The sequence below is a fragment of the Hylaeus anthracinus genome, unplaced genomic scaffold (genome assembly GCF_026225885.1).
Source record: "Hylaeus anthracinus isolate JK02 unplaced genomic scaffold, UHH_iyHylAnth1.0_haploid 11997, whole genome shotgun sequence".
Classification (NCBI taxonomy): Eukaryota; Metazoa; Arthropoda; class Insecta; order Hymenoptera; family Colletidae; genus Hylaeus; species Hylaeus anthracinus.
The window spans coordinates 2494070-2510506 of NW_026534344.1; the positions used below are offsets into that span (position 1 = coordinate 2494070).

At 45.5% G+C, this 16437-nt stretch overlaps 1 protein-coding gene across 3 annotated transcripts in view; it reads right to left on the reverse strand.

The window, feature by feature from the left end:
* Positions 1 to 1843: 1843 nt before the first annotated feature.
* Positions 1844 to 16437, reverse strand: part of LOC128889387 (signal-induced proliferation-associated 1-like protein 2) — a 46544-nt gene continuing 31950 nt past the window's right edge. For 2 of the 3 annotated variants that reach the window (XM_054146972.1, XM_054146970.1), the window contains exons 2-14: positions 12371 to 12557; positions 11818 to 12291; positions 11464 to 11712; positions 10982 to 11380; positions 10322 to 10533; positions 9852 to 10093; positions 9664 to 9770; positions 9347 to 9581; positions 8707 to 9081; positions 8254 to 8520; positions 6541 to 8028; positions 5810 to 6010; positions 1844 to 5572 (exon numbers count right to left, since the gene is read on the reverse strand). In XM_054146972.1, coding sequence (XP_054002947.1) covers positions 5371 to 5572; positions 5810 to 6010; positions 6541 to 8028; positions 8254 to 8520; positions 8707 to 9081; positions 9347 to 9581; positions 9664 to 9770; positions 9852 to 10093; positions 10322 to 10533; positions 10982 to 11380; positions 11464 to 11712; positions 11818 to 12291; positions 12371 to 12548 — 4629 coding nt within the window. In that variant the 5' untranslated portion in view covers positions 12549 to 12557 and the 3' untranslated portion in view covers positions 1844 to 5370. The remainder of the gene's footprint in view (positions 5573 to 5809; positions 6011 to 6540; positions 8029 to 8253; positions 8521 to 8706; positions 9082 to 9346; positions 9582 to 9663; positions 9771 to 9851; positions 10094 to 10321; positions 10534 to 10981; positions 11381 to 11463; positions 11713 to 11817; positions 12292 to 12370; positions 12558 to 16437) is intronic. The other variant, XM_054146973.1, reaches the window with a different exon arrangement.

Here is a 16437-nt window from a genome sequence, read left to right on the forward strand (position 1 = left end):
GCGCACGCGCGTTACGGGTATACGTAGTCCTCGCTCGTACAGGTACGAGGAAGCTGACCTTTGACCGCAAACGGAAAATATATATTTTCCAAACAGGAACGCAATTTCGTAACTTCTTTATCGTTTTTCCAACGATCCTTTGATTTAACGAGGAACAGGACTAAAAGTGAAGGAAAAAAGATACAAGGGAGACGCTGGGGGATGAAAGTAACAAAATTTAGTTCTTAGTATTTATTTCGTTTCTATCTAGGTCGATTTTCAAATTAATATATAAAAGAATAGATAAATATATTTGCATGTAATATATTGCACTAATCGTTATTCTGTTGAATGTCAATGATAAATTATGTTATAGAGGCCACTCTACCTCTGTTACTTTCAGCCCTGGTCTCCCTTATTTCTATCCATAATTTCTTTTCTTTTCTTTTCTTTTCTTCTCTTTTTTTTTTTTTTTTTAACACGCCGTATTCAGTATTTTCTTTCCTTAACAGCTGAAGATAAAGGAGCGTTTTAAAGACTACAGGGATTATTATGCATAATAATAGGAATAGTAGGAAAAGATATGGTGCAACAGAACAGTATTTTTGTATTAGCTATGGGGCGCAGAGGTGTACTCTCCGATATTAATTATTATTCGTAATATTCGAGCGTTTAGGGATCAAAGAATTTGCAATATCCGTTTCGGTGTCACGACGGCGATCAATCGCGTGCTCGAAGACAAAGGAACACGAGATGGAAACGTGGATGTCCACGGAACGCGAGCTTCGAGGACTTTCGTTTGTTCAGCCGTGACCCAACGCGATGAGGAGAGAGAATTCGGGAAAGCTGCGCAGAAACGCAGGAAAGAATTGATATTAATTGAGGGAGAAACGATCGACCAGATTCGATGCAGGATTTAGGCAAAATTGTATTCCGAGAAGTATCAGAACGTTTCCATCTATCGTCTTATCGTCTTCGTTCGACTTAGTTTCCGGTAACGTCGCTCAGTTTCGATTCCCGTTTGGAAGAAAGTAAATATGGAACGAAATACTTGTACACATGCTGCATTCAAACGTTCGAGATCGTTGACTCAAGCTGAGAGTCTCACGGAGAAGAATTTCAACTAATTTATCGATTACTCGAATAATGCCAAACTTTGCGATCGGAGATAGTCTAGAAATGGGTCTCGAATGTGTTAACCTCCGTCTCTGTTCGGTTTTCCACGCGCCTCCCCAAGGAACGAAACCGAACGTCAACGTTCGTCTTCTTGGTAGCGGTTCGATGAACTTCTTCCCTGTCTTTCGCTCCACGGACCTCGACACCCTCTCGAAGTCATAGGTTTTCAGCGGCTCGTCAAAGGCGCGCGCTTGATTCGATGATAGCCCTGGAGTAGGGCTGGGATTGCGAATTTCGACGAATCATTATCGTCAATTCAGTCATGATCAAAAAGTAAAAAGGAGAGCACGAGAAATACGATACGACACGAATACTTATCCGAATGGTCCCAGCCATACTCCGTAGGTTATTCGAGTGCAGCTTTTCCGCAAAAATTGCTCCTTGACGCGAAGTAACTTCATTCACCTCCGTAAAGCGACGCGACTCGCTTTCCGTGCCATATAACGAGGTCGCCACGCGACTCTGTATTTCCTTTGCATTCAGCTGTTCAGCTGAAAAATACGCGTTTCGTATTTCTCTTGTACACTTAGCGTACGAAAGAATGTTTAGTCGCGTGCAAAACACGTCAAGCTTGTCGGCATTAGACGCAGGACAGTAGAGGCGATAAGGGAAAAAGTCGTTTGACTCTTTACAATTTCTAACGCAGTTAATCACTTTCGATGACACCTTACGAATTTTTTTTTGGGGGGGGGGGGAGGGAATAATTACTATAGAGCAGTGTTTCTCAAACTAGGTCGGTGATCATGCTGATAGTATTCCCAATTATCGAAACATTTTTTGACAATCGTCCCTTCGTATTAAAACGATAAAAAGAATCTTGATTTGCCCTCGGTAGATGTTAAGAAAAATGAAATCGTATGAATGTTTATAAAATTCTATAGGGTCCTCTCGTTCCTTATTAAAATTTAAGCATTTCTACTCAAATTTAAAATTGAATTTATATGATAGAGTCTGTTTATATAGAAATTAATATGAAAATAAATTAAAATGAATAAAAATGAATCCATTTTTCAGAATAATTAATAGTTCATTGATTGAATTGTCACATGGCTTTATATGTATATTGATTCATGTTTCATGCCATTATAAATTATTATACATTAGAGGATATAGCTTGTCGAAACTATAATTATGTAACGTAATATGAAACCATTTAAAATTAAGATAATGATTGGCATGATAGTTCGTTTGTAAAAAAAAAAAATATATATATATATGTGTGTGTATTCAACATAATTGTAATCTTGGCAAGCTATATTATAATACATTAATATAAATAATATATTATAGTATATTTTTATAAGCAAGCTATCATTCCAACTATTATTTCAATTTAAATGGTTTTATATTTTTACGTTATATAATTATAGTCGTGACAAACGATACCGCAACTGTAGTACATTATTATAAATTATAATATAGCTTGTCAGGGCTATAACTATGTCAGATACCATTGAAATTAAATTGAAACTTGTTTAGACAGTAGTTTTTTGAAATATATTGAAATAATAATTTAATCGTTCAACAATTGCTTGTTATTTCGTCCTTTGCTCTATGATGATGTAGATTGAAAATTCAACAGAAAAATATCGATTGGTCTTATTCTCCTAAGGAGTAACGAATATCGAATTTTCAATCTACGTCATGCGAAATAATAACATAATCTACTCTGGAGGATTCGAAATAAATTTTCAATTATCGAGGGTGTCCAGGCAGGTGAGTTTGAGAAACGCTGCCTTAGAGAATGGGAGAACCGTTAAGGGTTCGATGATTTTACTGGTACACGTGTTATGAATCACTGCGAGTGTCATCTTCGCGTGTTCATTATCTACATCGTATTTTTTCTCGATAACTAGACTGCGGATTTTATGCGTTCACGATGTATGTTAATACGGAAAAGAAAATTAACCATACACCCTAAACGCATGATATTCGCGGTTAATCGATAACAGATGGTAGCTGTCGATCCATGTATAGAATTCTATTTCCTCGAGCTAATCACTCGTCGCTGAATCTCTTTGATCGAGGTCTATCTTCCACAGGGCATATATATAAATATATTTCATTCAAACGCGTAACGAATGTTACGTTGCTGAATTAAACTTAAGTCGAAAACATACGAACACGTTAAACGCTAACCACATTCGGTATTGCATACCTTCTCATGTACTTAAGGAGCGAACGAACTGATGAATGTCAGAGATGGGCAAACTTTCGTTCCGAATAGTCCACAACGAATAAAACCAACGTCCAGCCGTTTCATTCGCGACGTTTTATTCAATTAAATGGGTAATTAATGCAGTGTAAAATATTTCATTCGAAATTGTTTATCGAGAAAACTTTGCCCATTTCTGGATGGAAGAAATGATTCGCGGCTCTGTTTACTGGCCACGGAACACCGAAGAAGCGAAAATAGTCGCTTCGAAAGTGAGACTATCGTTGCATACATTCGTGGTGTTAGTATTGTGTGAGAGCAGTCCCAGGTTTTTTTCGTTATAATGGGTATTCCGATATATATATATAGATATACAAATACAGAATCTGTTACGCGCTATTGACAAAAAATGAATGGTTAAAACGGCGGATTAACGTAAAAGAATTTGTCTGTAAAATAACGTGGTCGAATACTCTTGTATTGCTCACCTCGACGTTCTGACATGATACACGAATGCGCGTTTCCGTTGGTCTCGAACAGGAAAGGGTGTAATCACAGCTATTGTTAAACCAGACACACAGAACAGTGAGTCTTCAGGCGTCATGGAAATGTCTTGTTTTTTTTCTGTGGATTACAATAAACTATTTTATTCTAACCGTGGCATATCATTATTTAAACACCTACCTTTTTCATCCCGATTTCACCATACAAGGATCCTTATTTTCGTCGACGATAAAAATTGACATTCTCTTCTTGCGCGGTGACGTCACTAGGACGTTGAAATAATTGTCTGTAAATATTGCTGGTCAAGTTGACATTTAAGAGTAAACAGAAAAAGAAATTGTTTCTTCACTGATGATACATGACTTTTGCCACATCGGGTGACATCAAAAACTAGTGACGCCACTGCTACCGTTGTATGCATTTTTCAGTTCTTTTTATTTCTTTAACTTACAGACTTTTCTCGATGGATAACGTCTTCACGCTCGATGAAGACAAAGAGCTTATTGCGAAGAATAAACAAAAGCCTCGTGACGGACGATCGAGGCATCAAAATGATTAACAATTCGTGTTTCGTGCGTGGTGGAATGTTTTCTTTTTTTTTGTTTTTTTTTTTTTTTTTTTTAATTTTTCATCTCCATACGCGTACGAGAGTGTTCCCTTCTGGCTCGATTAACAATACCCCGAACGATTATACAAAACACGTAATAAATTACAGGGATGAGTTGAAAAGTAATCCTTAGACAACTAGTAATATTTGGTCGTTTCGAAGCAAGACGTCATTCGTGTTCGTCGTCAACAATCGTTAACGAGTAAAAGACGAAGAAAACCAACGTTTCTTCGAATGGACAGAGGCTGCACGTTCGTCGAATCTACAGGTATCTCTCTGGTCATTGCAAAATACTCGTCAATGTTTCAACGGAGCATACAGGTAACTTACACTTGTACGACTTAAGACTATCGAGAACTAAAATCTATGATACAAAATGTCGCGAGGGAAAAGCGTTCCTCTCTGGACATCCTTAACACGTTAAACGCCACGATGGTGTTGTCTACACGCCGACGCTGAACTTTCAAACGACGTCAGTCTCTGTGTAATAAAAAATAATAAATAAAGAGCCTAATACTTGAATGAAAAAAAATGTTTCCTTTGCAAATACTGTTAAATCTACGTTTTCAGTATTATTACTGTTCGCTACACTGTTTAACAAGCTGCGATGGTCTGATGAACGCAATACGCCACGAAGTCGATATTTTTGCTGCCCAAGCAAGAAGTTCACCATCGGTTCGTAGGAACCAGCGTTCAACGCGTTAAACAGTACGTTTGTATGTACGCCTTCGTTTCGAATCGCGCGAATTCGTTTGCAATTGCTTTAAATTAACGTCGATTCGCGTCTTAAAATCTACGTGGACGACGTTCGAGGAAAAACGCGGAACTAATACTGCTCTTAACGAGAAGATCGTACTCTGGCACGATCGGGGAACTACGCGTCGGAGAAAAATATAAACGATCGCTAATATTTTCGAATGAAAATCATCGATACCATTACTGTTAAATATTACTGGTGATCTATCGTTTGAAAGAACCACTCTGTGAAACGTCGAAGCTGCTGGGCTGCCGCGTGACTCTCGTCCTGCAAACGTCGATTCTCGTCCCGCAAACGACGGACCTCGTCTTCCAGAGAAAGTCTTCGCCGAGTCTCTCTGGCTACCCTGAGCTCCAGGGATGACAGGTGGGTTTGCAAATCCGACACGGAATTACTGAAACAAGGAAATGAACGTATTCTTCGCTCGTACGGAAAACAGACGCGTAGAAGAATGCTTTAAAATAATAATACGTAATTGAATAAGCGACAGACATTTGAAACGAGGTCTTCAGATAAAAATCGCTACCTAGCCCTCTTTCAAGTGAACTGAGAGTTAGTTTCAAGTCATTTGAAAGGGAGAACGTTATTTCAAAATTGCTCAGGTGTGCTTGGGGTTGTACGCTAAACTTACGCGATATTACTGCACCCGTCGATGAGCCTGTCGTCCGGCCACTCCTGAGGGTGTTGCTTCGACCTAGCGTCCACGTGGTGGTGGTGGTTCTGCCAGCAGTCTACGTCCGTGTCGTTATGGTTTTTCGCGTCTTTGATCGAGGTCAAGTTGCTGGGCGCTTTGGAAATCGAATGCGGAGGTTTGGTGACGCGCGGTGACAATCTAAACACGCGAACGTATGTCAAATTCCATACAACTGCGAGGGGCTACGAAGAATGGCCCTGAGAATACGTCACGATACCAATGCTGCTGGTTTCTGTGATACGAAATCCTGACCAATAGTGAAATAACCTTTTTCAACGATTCTGAATTCCGTCCAGGGGCATTCTCTTCGGCTTTACTTTACTTTCACCCTTTATACAGTTAGTACGTTAACGATTCAGTGGTTTAGTGGCAGAGAAGAATAATTGCAGAAATTGTTAAGCAGTGATACTTGGTAGAAATGAAATCAATTTCATTGTTAATAGTTTATTCATTTAAATCATCCTTATGATACGTACAATATGGATTCGTCGTGTAACTTCACGAAAAGGCATTACTTAATTTGTTCTGTTATAGTTTACGGTCACTGTACCATCTGCACTAACGAAAGCACTTGAAAACTAAGCCAATATCACTCTCAACTCGATAGACAATTACAATTACACCCTTCTGACACTAAACCACCGAATCGATAGAGTTTATTAAATTACCTCTCTTCCTTCGACAGTTTGTTTTCGCTGGGCGCAGGACTGGAGGCTGTGCTCGCGTTGGAGATCACTGTAGCCGGCCTGGCCATCGTGAGGATCACCTCTGACCCGTTCCCGTTTCCATTCTCCTGTCCGTTCGTCGACAAAACGGTCAGCGTGCTGGCGCTGCTGCCGCACAGATTCTCCCTGGACCTGCATCTGTTCTGGATCTCGAGCAGATTGTTATTGATCTTGTTTGAGTTCTGCTGATTGATCAATGCGTTCACGTTGTTGTTGGTTATCTGACCGTCGTCAGCGATGTAGTCAGGATTGATCAGTTTCATCAGATCCTCTTGCAGCGTGCTGGACGTCAGGTTGGCGGAATTCCTGTGAGAATTCCGTACGCCTGGTTTCGGTCTGGGGCTCTGGTTTCTGGAGCTACCGCTCGAAGGGGTGACATTTCCTCCGCGATGCTTGTTGGCTCTTCTCAGTCTAGGCGACACGCTCCCAGAACCGTTCGACAGTTCGTCCTCGCTGGGCAGAGTAGTGGTTTCGGAGCAGTTTACATCGGGAATCCTAACTTCTGGCGGAAGGCTTGCGGTGAAGTCTTTCGTCTGTCGATACTCGACGTTTATCTTGTGAGGCACGGGCCTCTCTGTCATGGTGGTCTTTAGACACGTGACTTTCTCGCCCACCTTGAACTCGTGGGGTATCTCGTACCTGATAGTCTCTCGATTTTGCTCGTTGTCCATGTGCTTCCGTTCGTTGGCGTTGTGCTGACACTCCAACTCGTACTTGGAGATGTCCATATCGTACTTACTGTTCCTCCTTTCGTACAAGTCCTCGGTGTACTCGTAGCCCATCGTCCTCTTCTCGTGGCTTCGCACCTCTTGCTCGTACTTGCTCTGTCCGCTTCTATCCAACAGTTTCTCTTCCTGAGCTTCGTATTTCGAGTTTCTATCAGGCTTTCCGCCCTCGTAGTCGTACTTGGACTGCTCGTAGTCGTTGTACCTGCCCAGGTTGTTGTTGCTGTTGGACTTGGGCAGGCTGTAGGACGCGTTCTGTGCCAACGGAAGGGAATTGGACGCGGTTAGCTTCTGATGGCCGACGTGATGCGTCTCGTTCTTGTGGAGTTCCCTCTGGGACGCGTACAGATTCTCCTGCTTGATCTCGTATTTCTCCTTTTGGAGTTTCACGTAATTGGAGGTGACGTGATCCTGGCTACGGTTGTGAGCGTTGTCCAATTGCCTCTGATAGCTCTCGTGTCTCGCGCTCTCCTGTATCGCTTTCGACGACGCGTAATTGCCGTCCTTGGTATAATGATCGTGACCGTGGTGCTGCTTCGAGTTCTCCGAAAACTGTTTGCTGCTGGCGTAGTGGGACTCTTTCTCCTTTTTTTGGGAGGACTTGGGCGTCACCACTTGATAATTTTGTCTCGCTGGGAGAGGCGGCGGTGGAGTGCCGTCCGTTCGATGCCCATTGTCTTGGTCCTGCGGTTCTAGGAGCTCGTACCTGCGCGAGAAAATTCGGCTTGTAATATTTCGACCCTATATTCGATTTATATTGATCAAGGGGCATAGCTTGGGAACTTGTTTCAGCATAGATTCAAAATATTAAAAATTCTTCAACTTTGAAGTACCACGCGAGGCTGACTAAATTGTTTCTCAACATTTCAAAGACGCAATGGTGATAGTTAAGGAAGAGTTCGTGGAATAGATCGTAAAATTGGTTGCTTACCAGCGATCATCCGCGCTGCTGTGCCCGCTGCTGCTGCTGGTCATCGTTCCTTCCATGGGAAAGCGTGGATCGTTGAACGATCTAGAGCTAGATCCGGTTCCGTAACCAGAACTGTTGCTCGATCTCGGCGGACTGAAGGAACGCTCGTATCGTCTCTGATGAGACATGGCTGTTTGCTGAGTCGGCGTGTTATCTGGACTGGTTACGTTTTCGTAGTCACCCTCGTAGTTGCTCGACAAATACTGGCAATTTTGCAGCGAACAACCTCTGCAATGGAATCGCAAAATAAACGAATTAAAGTCACCCATAGACGACAAAAATTTGCTTTCGCCTAGTTCCGAGGTAACTGTAGGGCATTCGTGACAAGAGTTTTGAAAGAGTTTTGAATTGTCACTTGAAACCCGTATAACTGTGTATAGAGATAATATTTGCATACGATGCAAAGCGACTCACCTTCTAGGATTACCGTCGTTGCTCGGTGGTATGACGGTGACCGTGACTTGCGCGCTGGTCTTGAGCAAGTCGACCATCTGGTCGTGACTCAAGGTAGATACGGCTACTTTGCAAATTTCTACGAGCCTGGACCCTTGTCTTAATCCCGCTTGCCAAGACAGGCCCATGCTTTCGACCTGCGTCACCACTCCATCTGGCTGAACGTGGAAACCCAATTGTCCCAAACTGTTTCTCTTCAAAGAGAGTTCCGTAGCCGGTGCCCCTTGAGTTACAGCGCGCAGTCGAGCCACGATCTCCATTAATTCGTCCCTTTCTCCGTAATCGCCACGCACGTGTATCGTTATACACTCTCCTTGGTGGTAGTACAGTCTCAAGCTGCAATGGAAAGTACATAAATACTTCCTACTCGAACTGTTCCGATCAGAATAGATTAATAAAAGTTATCGTCTAATGGGGTCAGATATTTTCTTCGTCGATACAGCTATTAATACTTTGTAGTGCACAAGAAGCTATTAATACATCGTCGAGCGAGTTAACAGTTTGTTGTTCTTTGGTACAATGTATTAATAACATTGCGTCAGAGGATAATAAACTTGTCGATGAAAGATTGACTTGTATTTTTTTGCGAAACTAAAGGTACCTGTTCGTTTGAGCGTGCCAGCCAAGCACGCTGGCACAAGGGGTGACGAAAACGACCTGTCTAGAGTGTTCCTCGATGAGAACGACAGTGTCCACGCTTATTCCTAGATAACAATCCGTGTTCTGATTACTGTCCTCCAGTATCACTTGCCAGCATATGGCGCCGCGTTGCGACGCGTCGCAGGACAATCTTGGTCTCACCGCCGCTTTCTTCTTGCTGCTGAACGACAGCATGGCTGTTTTGGAAGACAAACGTTGGTAAAGAACATCGGTGATGGTTGCTATAGTTTCAAACACAGAGTGGAGAGATCGACTTACAAAATTTCTGTCCAGTGTCGACCACTGTGGTGGAGGAGTAGTTCGTCGCGAGATCTTTCAGGTACTCTTGCCTCGTCCTGGTCGCCATCGTGGCGAATTTCTCTGATCTGCGACAGAAATTTGAAGGTTCTTTGGTATCCTCCTATCGTTTACAGCTATAGATTTGCGTAGACTTTATCCGAAGTTACCTGTGAGCTGCGTTTTCAGCGTTGATGACCTTAGCCAGGATGAAATCGGCAAAGGTCTTTCCCTTGGCGAACGTGGCACCAGGTGTAACAGGAGGGCCAAAAATGGGCACTTCCTTGCTTCTGGACACGGCCACGCTGTACTGAGTATTATCAGAGCATGGATTTATGGCTCTGACCACGATGAATACGTGCTGAAATTGCGAGCGTATCCTCCGCGGACTGAACGGCAGCGCTCCAGGCTCCTGTTTCGAGCAAATAAATTCTGGTATTGTCTGACACACAAAAGGTAGTATATATTTTTTTCGAACTCGAAACAATGCAATTCGAGGAATAAAAAGGGAAACATTGGTGTTGCTCGTTCCGTATTATTACGATCAAAAGGTTGCCCATGCCTGCGCTCGACGCTTTGCACGGACAGGATGCAATCCCGCTTAATTGCGAATTACCACGGTCGGCTATTGTCTTCTTACCTGGAAAACTATCGTGACTATGTCGTTTCCGATGTGTCTCTTCCTAAGCAGCTGTTGCCTGTTATTGGGCGTAAAGGGTAGCATCGTCGACACGTGAAACGTTACTTCCGCTCCTCGATGCGTGGCTGCGACCGCGTGGGTACCTGTCGAGTCGGTTCTCGTATCCAGGCCAGCCTTGTAACCTTCGAATCCTCGCAGTCTTATTCTTTGGCCTGTCGTGTAACGTACAATTATGTCGACTGCCGCGGCGAGAAAGAACCGTTCCACTCCGAGTTTCCTCGTTCCGTGAAACTCGAGACTCTTTACTTTCGTTCGCTGCGCGAATCTTATTAACCTCTCGAGACCTTGAGGTAACATCTCGCGGCATAATTATTTAAACGCCGACACTCGCAGTCGCGAAAACAAGCGTTCGTTACCGTTCTCGGTTGGAGGAGTCGCTATCCGATGATAACGCTATTATAGTTGATTCCAAGATGGTCTTTATTTTACCTCGGAGTGGGACCGTTCTTATAACCGTAGTTGGTCTTTAATTCTACACGTTGCGATAGTAATTGTCGAGCATTTATCCTATTATTTTTACTACAACGTATATCTACTATAAATAGTCGAACAGCTACTACTATCACAGAGTTTCATTTAATCGTTTCGTTGAATGCTCACCAATAGCGTCGAGGAACTCGAGGAAAGCCGGGCCAGCGTGCTGGTTGTTGTACATTTCTTCCTCGGTTCTCTGACCGGATCTGCAGTAGAGGACACCGACCTTGTACCTGTTGGAGAGTCCTTGCTCGTCCAGTCGAGCGAGAGCTTCCTCAGCGGCTGGTGTGCCGAGCCTGAGACACCCGAGTTGCACTTCCGGGGCTACCAGCTCCAAAAGTTCCCTGGTGGGCAGCCTGTTGCCCTGAGGCCTGATCCCCAGCGCCTCTTCCGGTACAGAGCCACGGAGCGTCAAGAGTTCAGAGGTGCGTACAATTATTCTATACTGATTAACGTCCTTACGAATGCTGATCGCAACTGGACCAAGTTGCTCGTCCATGCCGAACCAGTTTTGGTGCTCTCGACCTGGAAACGTACCAACCAATGCTTACCAAAGTAAAACTTGACGATTCAAAGCGATTCCAGGGTTTTAGGACGGTTTCGCTTACCATGAAAGTATCTCCTGTAATAGTGTGCGCCTTCGTCCACGCTCTCGATGGGGAGCGGTCGTTTCTGCAGCGGGCAACTGTGCTTCCATAACGTTTCGCCGGGCGCTGGCTCCAAAACCGCGATACCGTACGATAAAGGCGGTCTGTGAACTCCGTTTCCTTGGGAGCACCGAGTAAGACCCACTTCTCGCTCTCCTTCGCCGCCGATCTCGTTTCGGAAAAACGGGCACGATTCCAGCAGGTCGTTACCTATACAACAGAACTCTGGATTAGGTCACGGGATTTGGCAAAACCGTGAGGTCGATGAACCTTTCGGGTAGAAGTTAAGGAAACGAGTTGGAAACTGTGCCGTACCTTTTCCGTCGCCGGCGTCTTCCTCGGGCGTCTCGTCGGGTGTAGACGCCCTGAAGGAGCTGGCAGCCGAGGCACCAGTCGCTGTGTTCCTCCTCCTCGCGAGCAGGATGCCCCTCAATTTCGCCGCGTAACCGAGATTCGCCGTGAGGGACTGGCAATCGTAATGAGCGAACGCTCGTCGTCTGTGCCTCTCCTCGACGTCCGCCGAAACCACCGGGCTACCACAGCTCTCCTCCATCGCTCGTGGCGGTTTCGCGCCCCACAATCTGTTTAATTTCAGTCGCAGCTTGGGACTCGAGCCACCTGTCGGACCGCAGACCTCGTCAGCGTCCACTGTCTGCCCGTCGGGGACGCGCCTCAGGTAATCCACGCCGACAGAATTCCGTTGATCCGACGACGATGGCCGCAGATCCTGGAGCATCGCGAACAAGTTCTCGCCGACGGTTACGGACTGCGCCACTACGTCGATGCTTCCTAGAAAGTCGAGGAACAAAAGTTGTTAAATCACGTAAGTGGTGGATTTTCGATGGATGCTTCGTTGGTTGCAACTTACCGTGAGATCCATACTCCCTTCTGAGAGGGGTTTCTGGCACTCGAGAGGCTGGGTCCGGACTGTGCGGGAGCTCCAAGCTGGAGTTGGACCTGTGAAGGGCCAATCCGCGGCCCACGCGGCTGTTCAGCCCTCCGCTGCCGCCGCCGCCGCCGCTGTGTATCGGTAGGCTCGCGATCATCTCTTCATTCTGGGGACAAAAAACAACAACTCGATAAGAATTTTAATACGTAAACAGAACACTGTCGACAGAGTACAAAATTATCGATTACTCCTGCGTTAATATTCGTCTGGCCCAAGAAGATGGCCTGTTGGAAAACTGAATCCAGGAGATAAAGATTATAAACTGAGACCATGTAGTAAATTAAACTGTCCCTTACAGATGTCACCAGAGGCCATCTTCTCTTGGATAATATTCCGCTGTGCTTGCGGTATAGACCCTGTGTCTGAGCACATTCGAAAGCCAAAGGGTTAGTAATGTTCAGATAAGCGTTATCTTTCTACCATCTGCTCCAAAATGTAACCAGCTTAAACGAACGCGACGAAAAGCAACCGTCGCCGGAAATTCGGTGGCGCTCGGCGACTTCGCTCTATTTAGGAGTTACTGCATCAACGGACGGCCGTGTCGCGGGTTAAGTAGGAATAAACTTAAGTGCCTCTAAACAAGTACAAAGTAGGACAGCTAATTAGAATCGGCCGGCCCTTCCCAGTCGCTCGTACACGTTCGAGCGAACACTCGCTGCACACCCACGCATCTGGAGCGCGTCCCGAGGGTTCCGCAGATGCGTGACGAGTTCATTCATCGAGCTGGCGGAGAGGCTTTTGATGTCGCCTCGGTTTGCAACTTCTACTACGCCGGGTTGCCCCTCTTCTTGGTCGTATCGACCTTCGCGTCAAGGCTAGGTACATTTGTGCAGAAAATGATCAAGGAGACGATATACTTTGTCACGTGTATTCCGCTGTTTGACGAGTCCCTTCTCGATCCTGCTCAGAGGTATTATCCAGCGTTTCTTTTAATTTGAACTTTTGCGTGCACGTCGCGTCAAAGTTTACTAGATGATCGGCCGATATAGTTCGCCCCGCGACCGTAATAGCTCGTTTTAAAAGCCAAGACAGAGCGTGGAGGAGGAAGGACGTTAATTAACTCGGTTCGAGATCCAGCTCACGAAGCACGAAGCGTTTATTGTTGCCTGAAACGCGATACGCGTGCAGACCCGCGTGTACTCTCGCCTGTACGAAGAAAACGGGACGCACGCTATGCACCTGCCCGTCCGCGATTGACCGTGTGAGATTTAAGCTGGTTTCACACCAGTCATATCATTGGCGGCTGGAGAGATCGCTTTTGAGGAGTATACTGCGTCCGAACACCGTTCTGTTCACCTTTTGTTAGGTGATCCGAACCCGGAAAACAAACTGTTGACCGTAGGTAGCATTTAAAATAAACAAAGGCGTCTCATGATTCATCCCATTAAGAACGAACAAGGAACGTTAAATAGGCTGGTAAGAAACAAAATTTTAGCTTCGAGATTTGTAAGAGTTCAGCGACCATTCGTCGGTCTAACAGTCAACTACTAGTCGTCGCGTTGCGTAAGAACGCGCGTACAAGCAATGAACCGTGGCGGTAAAGCGTGAATCGGCCTTTAGTCCTGTACCGTTGCTCGATCTCCAAATGTGTCCGGTGAATGGGCAATTCCATTGTTAACTCGAAACCGGTATCCGCGCTCTCGTACACGCCGACCAATCGAAGCGAACCGGGAATTAATTGCTGGCGCACGTGTGTCCACGGCTCTCGACTTTCGATAAAAAAAAAAAAAAATCGATTCCTCGATCCCGCCACCGGAAATGCTCTTGTACGCGCGCTGGTATGCTCCCTGCTCTAAAAATTATCCGAGTTTCGATTTCGTTGGCGAATTTGAGGGACGCAAGGGTGGAGGTCGTCGAACCAACGCGAACTAGACGAAATTTCGAATGTTTGGGGCATTTTCGATGGCAACGCGCGCGGAATGACGTCGACGACGACGTTCGACGGGCATAAGGATCGAGCCTCGAAGGTATTTGGCGCGAACGACGACCGTGGTCGAACCATCGAAGAGCCCGTTGCATTCCAAGCGTTCCACGCGTCACTTTGCCGCTTGTACTCGCTGCCTTGCGAGCTCCTGTAGCCTCTTCGCTTGCGCAGCGGCCTCGAAACGAGACGGTATGCGATTCGCGAGCCACGCTCGCCTGGGCGAAATTGTGAATCGCTGTTTCGTTTCTGGCAGATGTTCCGATCAATGGGACTGAATCAATCAGTCGGCGAATAGTTCGAGGGCTTGGGAACAGCGATGGGTGGGAGAACGCAGCCTCTGCGTCTGCCAGGTGGTGGCTTCACGAATGATTTATGCTGTCTGCGAGCCTCTTCTGCGTACATTAAGGGGGTAGTAAATTGTAGTGGGTTCGATACTTGTTTAGGTAGTGTTTGTACCAGACAGCATTCTGTAATTAGAGATTAATAAATTTGGAGCGAATATGAATACAAGTAACGTGGTCTCCGCCACGCTCTGACCACGCCTCCTGTGGTTCTGTTCTAAGCTCTCAAACTATAATATTCGTTTGCGCCGCAACGGGAACCGCGAACGAGCTGCAAATGATCGCTAATTGCGTTTCATCGACTGCTCGTTCCCGCTACGTCTTTACGCTTTCAGCCAGGTCACGCAGGCATCCTCGCGCTCTTCTTCCTTCGATGGTGTTTGCGTCGTGCGAAAGTTCTCAGAACTCTGTTTTATTTGGTCGGTCGACGCCATCTCGCGAACGACACTCTTCCAGGCGAGTCCATCCAGTTTCGATCCAATTCGTCACGACCCCTGCAGGTGTGACTTTGGAGCCTGGTTGTCTCGGTCAAGTGCAACCTGCTGCAATTTTTTATCTAAGAAACGACGAAGAGACGACCTCATGTGCGCGCTCAGAGCTTGACGAAGTCGCGCGATCGTTGAAACGCGAGAAGGCGGTTCGCGTGCGATTACCAGAGAAACTTAAGAGCGTATCCCGCGGTCGAAACTGGCGTTGACTCATCGTCGCTTGCTATTTTCCAAGGACGAGACCGCGATGACGTCGCGAGCCTCTAACGGAAGGAGACTGTAGAACGGAGTAGTCTGTACAATGTAACAAGACTGTCTTCTTCTGTCGTAACTTTGCCTTCGAAGATACTTGATAAAACAACGAACCGTTTTCAATTTACACGCTATTGTCACGACTCAAAAATTTCTACAATTTCCGTTTTAAATAGAGCAACACATCGAACCTTCGTGCTCGTGAAACGTCTAACGAAACGAGTAGATTAAAATTTCGCCCGTCGTCTTGTAATTTCGATGATCGGGCAAGCATTTTAATTGGACGCGCTAATTAGCCCGGATTTCCTGCTGGTAAGTGGCTCCGTGAGTCGTTACGCAAATCGTTCGTACGCGCGCAAGGACGCGCTCCGTTATTGGGAAAAATATACACGGAACAGCTGATGGACAATAGAGGGACCTCAGCGCGAATACGAGCCGTTATCGTTTCCTATTCGCGTGTCGAGTGCACGCCGGGGACCAGATACCGCTCGTAACCTGCATTACGATTTCTCGTAATTTTACTCGAGTTGTGCAACGCGACGCAACCGTGTTGTGCGAACCTGCTGAGAGCCAGCTCAGGTGCCGAGGCTTCTCGAGTAGCGTACGTGCGCGCCATGGTTAAATACCGCCTGGGAAAACGTATCCAAGGTCGACGCGGAAATCGTAGAAATTTCAGAACGAGTTCGACAACGAAGCCAGATTAACGCGAGCGTGCGATTGGAATCACGTTTCATTCGTGAAATGGTTTATTTCATTTAACAACGGAACGGAAGTGTGTGGTAGATGACCAGGTTTTAGGCAGGGTGCATTGGGCCGAAGTATCGGATACCGTTTCGTTTCGAAAGTACAGCGCAAAGTTGAGAACTTGTATTCATTCCTACCATTTATTTTATGTTTTTATTTATTTATTTTATGTAAATTGCAGTCTGCAAATTGAAATACATGCATTACTATACATACATGCGTTTCCCTCGAATGATT